This window comes from Gopherus evgoodei, chromosome 6 (assembly GCF_007399415.2).
Source record: "Gopherus evgoodei ecotype Sinaloan lineage chromosome 6, rGopEvg1_v1.p, whole genome shotgun sequence".
Classification (NCBI taxonomy): Eukaryota; Metazoa; Chordata; order Testudines; family Testudinidae; genus Gopherus; species Gopherus evgoodei.
In genome coordinates, this window is record NC_044327.1 from 44,203,201 (window position 1) to 44,214,033 (window position 10,833).

A 10,833-nucleotide genomic window follows, 5' to 3' on the forward strand; every position below is an offset into this window, starting at 1 on the left:
CATGATAGCAAATGAGCAGAGAGAGTATTTTTTTTTAAATCTTTTATAAACATTTTAGAGTTAGCCAAACCATTTACTCCCAAGGAAATTCAGGCTGAAGGCTTGTGTTCTTGGTTATTTCAGATTTTAAAATGGTATGTAAAATGTTGGTTAAAATGTTCATCTGTCATTTATTTGAGTCAATATATTTAATTCTATGCCTGCCAGTATCATGAAAATCAGATGATAGTCATCCCATAGTGGAGATGTTATTTTGTTTCCACAGAAATGGGATCACAACCAAATAAATACCAAGCAAGAGAACTAATACACTAATGTCCTTTCTGGGATTATATAGGATTGTTTGCCTGGGAGCAAACTCCAGTTTAACCAGTGAGCCACAACCTTGGGTGTTATTGCCATGAATAAAAATTCAGATAGCAAAATGTTAAATTTTAGAACCTGTTCCCAGTTACAGTCCCTCAAAGATATAAAAGATTTGATTCTTTGCTACCTTGCATGGGAACCAAGTGTAAAATGATACTAAATCAGAATCTTCTACTAACTGTACACTGGTGGTAGCATTTTACACCCATTTTGCACAGGTGTAAATTACTATCAATAGCGGGAGGCAGTAGAGAATCAATCCCAAAGCATGTAATAAGTGAGAATCACCTTTTCAAACCACATCTTCTCATGAAACAAGAGAGGGAAAATTGGAGGAAGGCATTCTGTCTCCTTGTATTGGCCCATGATGCAGACACTGAGGTAAATGTCATGCTTCTCTGGCAGGAACACACCAGGGCAAGTGACCTTATGAAAGAGAGAAAACAATCATGGTGATGAGAATTCTTTTAGGGCAGCCCTCCCCACTTTGTCCCATCAATGTGCCTTATGCACAGTCTGCAGGGACTACCATTATGGTCAAGTAGGTAGTACAATATCCGTGCTCTGGACTTCTCTGTTGACAAGGGTGACAGTTAGGGTCCAGTTCTATCTTCAGTTAGATCAGAGGTGGGCAAACTATGGCCCATGGGCCACATCCGGCCTGCAGGACCCTCCTGCCCAGCCCTTGAGCTCCTATTCTGAAGGCTAGCCCCCGGCCCCTACCCTGCTGTTCCCCCTCCTTCGCAGCCTCAGTTCACTGCATCGCTGGCACAATGCTCTTGGCGGCAGGGCTGCGAGCTCCTGGGGCAGAGCAGCTGCAGAGCCATGGCCTAACCTGGTGCTCTGTGCTGTGCAGTGGCGCGGCTGGCTCCAGCTGGGTGGCACAGCTGCCTGTCCTGGTGCTCTGGGCAGTGCAGCTATAGCGCTGCCAGCCACCAGTACTCCAGGCAGCACAGTAAGGGGCAGAGAGCATGGGGGGTTGGATAGAGGGTAGGGGAGCTCGTGGGGGTGGTCGGGAGTAAGGCTGTGGATAGGGATCGAGGTGGTCAGAGGACAGAGAACAGGGGGGTTGAATGGGTGCAAAGGTCCTGGGGGGGCAGTTAGGAATGAGAGGAGGGGTTGGATGGGGCAGCGGGGGGCAGTCAGGGGACTGGGATCAGGGGTGGAGTAGATGGGGTAGAGGTCATGGGGGTGCCATCAGGGAATGGAGGAGGGGTGGATGGGCCAGGAGTCCCAGGGGGGCCATCAGGGGGCAAGAATCAGGGGTGGTCAGACAGGGGACGGGCCACACTTGGCTGTTTGGGAAGGTACAGCCTCCCCTAACCACCCCTCCATACAATTTCAGAAACCTGATGTGGCCCTCAGGCCAAAAAAAAAGTTTGCCCACCTCCGAGTTACACCAATGGAATTTACAGCTGTATAACTAATGGCAGAATTGAGTTTTTGGAATGAAATTTTCAAAAGTGGCTAAAAGTGTACATTTACACTGCAGAAAAACACCTGTGGCTGGCCTGTGTGAGCTGGCCCAAAATGTTTTCTTTAGTTTTGCTCCTTTTATTTAAAAAAGTGTTAGTGTGTTGTGCATTTGCTGGTTTTATGCTTCCTATATTTGGGACATTCTTTTTTCAATAACTGTATTCATGGTGATGAAATGTCATGGATTTTAACATTTTTCTGAACAGAAACTAAAATATTTTAATCTGATGCCAGAAGAGGAAATTCAAAGGCTAAGAGATGAGAGAAATGTTTAAAAATAACTATTTGCATATCTGATGAAAAGCACTATACAAAAGATAGATTATTATTATCTGCTCTTGCTAGACTCTGAATTGACACAATAATCCCTAAAAAGACTATTAAACAATTAATATTGCACAGTGTTGTAGAGTCCTGACATTTACCTAACCTTTACCATTAAGCCCCTTTCCCCTTGATTTAAATCACACCCTTCTGTGTACTTCCCATTGTTTCCACAGTATAGGCAGCGTACATCGTATATGAAATCAGGGCTGCCATCCATCACGTCCTAGGGCTGAAGGGCGCAGGCCGTGTAAAAGCAATTAGGTCATTTCGGTCTGTTTCACGGAGTGTTTGTTATTTATTTACAAGTTCCCGCATAAAATCCTTTAAACACGCAGTTTCCTTTAAGTGCCCCTGAGAAGGGAGAAGACAGCGCTAACGCCGCTGTGATACACGAAGCACTCCACGCACAGCTCTGGGGACAGGGGCAGCGACATGGTAGCTGTTCAGGGTAGCGGAGTGGTGATGCAGGTCAGGGTCCTGTGCTGTCACGTGTACTTACCAGGGAAGGTTGTATGTGCTGCTCCCGCCCCTTGGAGCCCTGTCCCCTTTCTGCCCTGTCCCTCCCTCCCTCGCTCGCTGCCCTGGCTAGTTCTGGCCCTGCACCCGCCTCACCGCGTGGATCTGCAGCTCCACCACCACCTTCAGCGGCATCCTGGGGCGGGGGGGTTCTCCCCACGTCCGCTCTCAGGCTGGCCGCACCTCCGGGCCCCGCTGTCCCAATCTCCCCGCGGCCGCTGCTGTCCGGAAGGGGAAGCGTCTCGTTGCCGTGGAGACTCAAACGTTCCAACTTTTGTCTTCGGAACGCGGAGGCAGCCGGCGCGCGCCCCCTGGAGCCCGGGGAAGCCAGGCGCACGTCAGGCTGTAGCTAAGACTCCCTGCGAACCGCGAGAAGGGGCGGGTTGGGGGAATGTTCCCCAAGCGACGCTTGAGGGCGGAATGCAGGTGTGCCATGGAGCCTGCCCAGAGCTATGCATGTAACGACTGTGTACAGTCTGGGCTGGGCTATGTGTATAATACATGTCTATAAGATTTGCAACACATGCCTATCTTGTGCGAGTTCTGTAGATGTGGCACGTGTGATGTATGTGACATGCATGCATAAACACAAGGCTGTGTGCATATAATCATAGAAATGTAAGGCTGGAACGGACCTCATAAACCCATAGGATTCCACAACCTCCTTTGATAACCTGTTCCAGCCCTTAACTATCATTATAGTTAACTATCATTACAGTTTGACATTGTAATTCGAATATGTATAGTTGAGTGAGTACATGATGCAATGGGTTTTAGGTAAAAGGTTGTGTGTATAAAGTAATGTGTCTATGCAATGTTTGGTGTAGGACTGTGCATATTAACATCTATGTACAATCATGTGACAGTTTCTCTTATAAAAAGCCCAAATTTTACATACCTCCTACCCCCAACTTTCTGGAAATAGTCTCCCTTCCACTTGACCTTTTACTTGTGCAGCCTCCAGCCAAAGCAGATTATTTTCTGTAAAGGGTAAAGCTAATCAAACAGGTAATTTGTAACATATTGGACTTTGGAAAAACAAACACAAGTTTTTAATCTTTTTAAAAGTCTAAACTTTTGTCCACATACATTACAAAACTACTTTGGTCTAAAAAGAAGTTACCAAATTGGTCAATGGACCGTTGGTGATCCAAGCTGTAATCACTAATGGTCTGGGCAGAACTGGTTGGTCACATGGGGATGTTTTTTCTCCTAAACCCCAATCCCGCAAGCATGTACATATGTGCAGTTTTGCTCAGATGAGTAGACATCACTGGTACTATGCATACAAGTAAAGTTACACATGTGCCTGTTTGTGCAACCCACATACCTCCTGTGGTGCTCTGTTCCATCTAGTGGCACTGAGATGACTTAGAGAAAGATTGAGTCTCTTCTATGGCCTTAGCTAAGAGGCAGATGGCTTTTAATTCATGTGGTAGAGACTCATGCATTTAGTTCCAAAGGTCCCAGATTCGATCCTGCCCACCAGTGTTACATTTACATGATTGGAGACTTTGTTTCCAACTTCTAAATCTCATTAAAATACAATATTGACTAATATCACTTTCCAACTTGGAAATCCAAATCAGAATTTATTTAAATCAGATTTCTTTGACAAAATGCCTTTTGGAGGAAAAACCCTATCTAAAAAGATAGTTTTAATTAAGGTACATTATAGCTCAAAGATATCTCATCATAGAATAGGGATTATAAATTCTATTTCTATAGTATGAGACAATATATTCATGTAATGTTTAAGAAAGGTTTTGTAAATGAGTTCCAGTAGTTCATGGATTAGGGACCCAATCTTATGGGATTCCAGGGACTTCTGTATAGATTATTCAGGTTAATCTTTCTATCTACCCAATGGGACTCAGTGTTCAGTCTAGAACAGAGGTCAGCAACCTCTGGCACATGGCTCACCAGGGTAAGCACCCTGGCGGGCCAGGACAGTTTGTTTACCTGCCACGTCGGCAGGTTCAGCCGATCATGGCTCCCAGTGGCCACAGTTCACCGCTCCAGGCCAATGGGAGTGGCAGGAAGCCACAGCCAGCACATCCCTCAGGGTGGGAGGTACCACTCCATTACCCTCACTTGGTCACTTCCTACCAGAGTCTGCACTGGGTCTCCCATGAGATGTCAGGTCTGTGGTCAACAGGGCCAGTCTCCTCCAATTGCTCCTCCAGTTGCCGGGGTGCAGGTGGGCCGAGGGTGGCTCTGATTCCTGGCACAGTCAGGGTCTGTGGCTGGCCCACTACAGACACTTCCCAAACAAGTCCTTTCCCTGCAGCCTCCAGCCCAGAATGAGCTGGATTCCCTCCCTTTATACTGCTTGAGCATTTGGAGCATGCCCAGTCTCGCCAGGGAGGCGGGATTTCCACTGTCAATAATATGGTCTTAACCCTGTTTCTGCTAGTGCAGGGTAAGCAGACTCCATCACAGTACCCAAGATGAGAAGAAATTTAGAAAAGTCCCAAGCTAATAACATACAGTTGCAGTGCTCATTTGATGAACCTCCTAGCCAAAGACTTCAGTGTTCCAGAAATAAAGGCGAATGTTGTTGAAATTGCAAAATACTTCCATAACAACCACTTTGCAGCAGCTGCTCTAAAAAAGTGGGAGGAACCAAGCTAATTCTCCCACAAGACATGCGATGGAACTCAGTAGTGGACTGTTTTGAGCACTACATCAAGAACTGGCCTAATCTGATGACAGTTTGTGAACAAAATCTTGAAAAAATAGATGGCACTGTCACAGCCAAAGTTCTAAACATTGGCCTTAAGAGAAATGTTGAACACATGCTGAGTACTCTGAAGCCTATTTCTGTAGCTTTGAACAAAATGCAGGGAAATAGCTGTTTTATTGCTGACTGTTGAAATTTGGAAGGAGCTAAGATCTTAAAAAGAGAACTATGCAATGACAGAGTTAAATTACAAGCATTAAAAAAACAAACGGGACAAACACAATCTCCAACTCATTTTCTTGCAAATATTCTCAATAGTCAGTACCAGAGTCAAACCTTAACTGTTGAAGAAGAGGAGTTGGCTATGACATGCAGATCCAGCAATCATCCCTCCATAATGCCAACTATAATAAACTTCAGACCTAAGGGTGAACTATTCAAGAAATATATGTTTGCTGATGATGTTTTAAAGAAAGTCACACCATGAGCTGGTGGAAGTTACTTAAGCGCTTGGATTCAGAGACTGTTGAAGTGATAATCTCACTTATAACAGCAGTAGCTTCTTCTGCTGGTGTAGAAAGAATATTTTCTTCCTTTGGACTAATTCATTCCAAACTGAGAAATCATTTGGGACCTGAAAAAACAGGAAAGCTGGTTTTTCTTTTCCAGATTATGAACAAACAGGAAAATGAAGGTGAAGATGACTGAGTTAACTGCAGAAGCCATTATTTTAAGTTTCTCATGTTGACCTGGCTGACATAGTCGATTTAATTTTTTTTAAATATTTAATTTAACTATTTTAGTTAAAAACAATTTTAAAAGACTGGAAAGTTTAACTAAATTCAAAAATTGATGTGCTTGTTTTGTTAAAGTTTTATATAGTTGCTCTTGAAGAAAAAAAATCCAGAATACATAACGTTGTTGTTTTAGTTAAATAAAACAATTTAAATGTCTGTCTGGTGATGTTCTCCTCCTAATACAGCATGGCAAGAAAATCCTCCAAATATTAATGATTAACCTGTTGAATTGGAGATAGTTCACCTCCCAATTACTTCATAAATATCTGCTTCAATTACCTTTGGTAAATGAAATAAACAAACAATAATTCATTTTCTGATATAGCTGTAAAACTAATCTGAAAAGTTTTCAAAATAAATCACTTAAAAAATTTATAGTGTGTACCTTCTAAAAATTAAATCTACATCTCTGTCTCTGAGTTGTGAAGAACAGGTATGTATTAAGGTTATACCAACCAACTAAAATGCACTTTTATGTAGAAATCCATGATTAAATTGAGTCTTTCTGACTAGTGATTAAATCATGATTTAAATCAATTTGATATAAATCAAATCCACCCTGACTTGTATGCTCTGAAATTTTACATTGTTTAGTTTTTGAGTGCAGTTATGTAACAAATAAAATCTATATTTATAAATTGCAGTTTACCGACAAAGAGATTGCACTACAGTACTTGTGTGAGGTGAATTGAAAAATACTATTTATTTGGTTTATTTTTACAGTGCAAATTTTTGTAATAAAAAATAATATACACTTTGATTTCAATTACAACACAGAATACAGTATCTATGAAAATGTGGAAAAACATAAAAATATTTAATAGATTTCAATTTGTATTCTATTGTTTAACAGTGTAATTAAAACTGTGATTAATCATGATAATTTTTTTAATCACAATTAATTTTTGAGTTAATTGTGTGAGTTAACTGCAATTAATCAACAGCCCTAGAGAAAATATATTATTTTGCCCATGTTAAAACATTTTTTCAACTGTTTCATTGAGAAGCCCTAGCATGTTTGGTACAGGGACTTGAAATTTGGCAAAGGGGTTCGTGCTCCTGTCTCAGGGATATGTCTTTTTGCCACCCTCATGAAAATCTGCCAAAATTCAGCCAAGTTACAAGTTTTCTCAGTTTACATATGCTCAGTACAGTCTTGTTAGAATTTTTCAGCTAAATTCTCTGAAGATTCCATCTGTGCTGAGCATGCTCCAGCGTTGGGCTATAGGATATTAGCAGGACTCTCCTGGCAAGTGCTCTTTTTCTCAGCTGGGGGCTGCTGTGGGGCCAGATACAGGAACTGAGAGCAGGAAAAGTCTCTTCTGTGTTCTCAAGGCTCCCTCTACTTGTAGCACTTAGGATAAGAAGAACTCAGCCTGACTGGAATGCAGAAAGGGGTGGAGAAGGAGAAGCAGAGACAATTTGTGCTGGGGAAGAATAGGCGCACAGTGCAGATAGAGATAGATTGTGGGGATAGAGCCAAAGAAAAGTGTGTGGGAATAGGGACAAAGAGTGGAAGCCGAGATAGGCTGCACAGAGGGATAGATGTGGAGGGGGCAGACGTAGGCTGGAGGGATAGGAACAGTGAGGACAGAAAGCCTACGAGAGAGGATAGGGCAGTGGTCCCCAACGTGGTGCCTGAGGGCGCTTTATGTGCACCCACCTAGTGCACTCGTCTGACAGGGACAGAGAACTCAGGGTGCGGGCGCAGTGTTCTCTGTTCCCAACAGGTATGGGACCCACCTATTGCCCAGCAGGGGAGAGAAGCCGTGGCCCTGCACCTGCCAGGGACAGAGAACTCTGGGGCTGCAGGTGCTGGTGTTCTCTGTCCCCGGCAGGTATGGGGCCTGCCTAGTCCCCAGCAGGGGAGAGAAGCTGGGGCCCCACGCCTGCTGGGGACAGAGTACTCCAGGGCTGCGGGCGCCAGCTTCTCTCTGAATTCATATATTATGTAATATTAAATATGATGTTTTTTGTATTATTTAATGTACAAATACAAAATAAGCCTTGAAAAATTGCTGGTGCCTGCCACACTCTTCTGAAAACATGAATGTGCTATTGGCCACAAAAAGGTTGGGGACCACTGGGATAGGGCTAGAGACAAGTTATGGGGGGATGGGGCAGAGGGGGCAGCATAGACAAGATACAGTGGCAGAAGTTGTGAGGGTGAATAGTGCGCAATGTGGGGAGGAGATACAGACTGTAGCATCATAGAAGCACAAATAGGCAGTAGGGGTGGATACAGGGCTGACTTCAGCTTTTCTGCCACCCCAAGTGGCAAAAAAAAAAAAAAAAGACGAGTGGCAGCACTTCGGTGGCAGCTCAACCGTGTTGCTTCTTCTGCGGCAGTTCGGCGTCGAGTCCTCCCTCTCTTCCTCTTTGGCAGCAATTCAGCAGCAGCTCAGAGGGGAACAGAGAGAATGAGGGATCTGCTGCAGAATTTCCACTGAAGACCCGGATGTGCCGCCCCTTTAAATTGGCCGCCCCAAGCACCTGCTTGCTACGCTGGTGCCTGGAGCTGGCCCTAGGTGGATAGAAGCAGAGAGGGGAAAAGAAACAGGCTGCGTGGGTACATGCTAGGCAAGGGTAAGCAACCTATGGCATGGGTGCCGAAGGCGGCATGCAAGCTGATTTTCAGTGGCACTCCCACTGCCTGGGTCCTGGCCACCGGTCTGGGGGGCTCTGCATTTTCATTTAATTTTAAATGAAGCTTCTTAAACATTTTGAAACCTTATTTACTTTACAATAGTTATGTACTAAAAAATAGTTTAGTTATATATTATAGACTTATAGAAAAGACCTTCTAAAAACATTTAAATGTATTACTGGCATGCAAGACCTTAAATTAAAGTGAATAAATGAAGACTTGGCACACCACTTCTGAAAGGTTGCCGACTCCTGAGCTATGCTACAGTTTGAACCCATTGCCTCTTGTCCTGCCCTCTGTGGCAAGAGGGAATAACTTTTCTCCATCTTTCTTATGACAGCCTTTCAAGTATTTGAGGACTGTTCTCATGTCCCCTCTTAATCTCCCTTTTTTTGCAAACTAAACATATCCAGTGCCTTCAGCCTTTGCTCATAAGGCTTGCATTCCATCCTTTTTATCATCTTTGTTGCTCACCTCTGAATCCTTTCATTTTTCCACATCCATTCTATACATTAAAGTATCAGAGGGGTAGCCGTGTTAGTCTAGATCTGTAAAAGCAGCCCGACGAAGTGGATATTCACCCCCAAAAGCTCATGCTCCAATACGTCTGTTAGTCTATAAGATGCCACAGGATTCTTTGCTGCTATTCTATACATTGGTGACCAAAACTGGACACAGTACTTCAGCCGAAGCCTAACCTAAACTAGCACCAAGTAGAGCTGTACTATCACCTTCTGTGATATACAAATAAACTATGTTAAAATAAAATTAAGAGTGCAGTTAACTTCAAAAGTTAAAAAATGATAGAATTCAGGCTGCCTGTGCAACTTTAGTTTGGACCCCTTTGTATATGCATTAAGATAGTCTTTTATTACATGATCATTTTATTTTTTTCCACAGAATCCCTCCCCATTCAGTGCACAGGGTGGATAATTAAAGAGAGGGGAATGAGATATTTTCAAAGTGCTGAGAACAGTGATTTTACCTAAAAAATTACCAAAAAATGATAGTCTAGAACAAGAAACTGTAGACCAGAATTTAATGATTCTGACCTACAGTTCAGGGATGTGACTGCCACTGTTTTAGAGAGACAAGGTGGGCAAGGTTGTATCTGTTATTGAACCAACTTCTGTGGTGAAAGAGATAAGCTCTTCAGGATATAAGCTTTAAAGCTTCTCTCTCTGACCAACAGAAGTTGGTCCAATACAAGATATTACCTCCCCCTACTTGTCTCTCTAATATCCTGGGACCAACGTGACTACAACTCCTCTGCATACATTATCTTAATTCTGGCATTTCCTAACTTTTGACTTTACAGCTATAACTTTATTTTAACGCAGGATTATTTTGGCACATCTATCTGTCAGATTAAAATGCTCAAATCGGTATGTTCTGCTATGACAAAGGTGTTAATAAAAATAATGTAATTAATTATGGATTACAATAACCTTGCAAACAGTTGCCTGTTTGTACGCACTGATACACTAGTGGAGATAGCTGCAAACTATCCCAAGTTTAATTTGTGGACTGTGATTATTAGAAGCCCATTCTAAAGCTGTATTTGGCTGCTATGAGGTACACACATCCCTGCTGGCTGGGCAGACAATCGGAAGAAGGAGATCAGATTGTTCATGGGACTTTTGCTATGAATTCTAACGACATCAAGAGCAGTCACATAACATTTATCTTAGTGGGGTTTCCGTTGGCCAATTTCCTCCTTTTTTCAAACGCTGCTCACCCAGATGTACGCGGGGCTTCTTCAGCCTCGCACAGAGGCGGCATCGCACCACCCTACTCCCTTTCCCAACGAGGCTTAAAAAACACACGTGGCCCCGCCCCCCCACGCTCCTCCAGCACGAGCTGGCCGGGAACCTCCCCCTTCCGGTGGCTCTCAGCGGCCGGTGGCGTGCGCAGTGACGTCACACTGGCGCCCCACCCTCCGCCTGTTTCCGGAAGTGACGCTTGGCCTAATTTCCGGCCAGGCTGGTAACGGTAACGGGCCTGCGTGAGGGGAGGGGCTG

At 43.7% G+C, this 10,833-nt stretch overlaps 1 protein-coding gene across 3 annotated transcripts in view; it reads right to left on the bottom strand.

The window, feature by feature from the left end:
* Positions 1-2,971, bottom strand: part of SPATA6L (spermatogenesis associated 6 like) — a 36,900-nt gene extending 33,929 nt beyond the window's left edge. For all 3 annotated transcript variants that reach the window (XM_030567490.1, XM_030567489.1, XM_030567488.1), the window contains exons 1-2: positions 2,782-2,971; positions 655-792 (exon numbers count right to left, since the gene is read on the bottom strand). In XM_030567490.1, the coding sequence (XP_030423350.1) occupies positions 655-792; positions 2,782-2,820 (177 nt within the window). In that variant the 5' untranslated portion in view covers positions 2,821-2,971. The remainder of the gene's footprint in view (positions 1-654; positions 793-2,781) is intronic.
* Between the last annotated feature and the right edge of the window lie 7,862 nt (positions 2,972-10,833).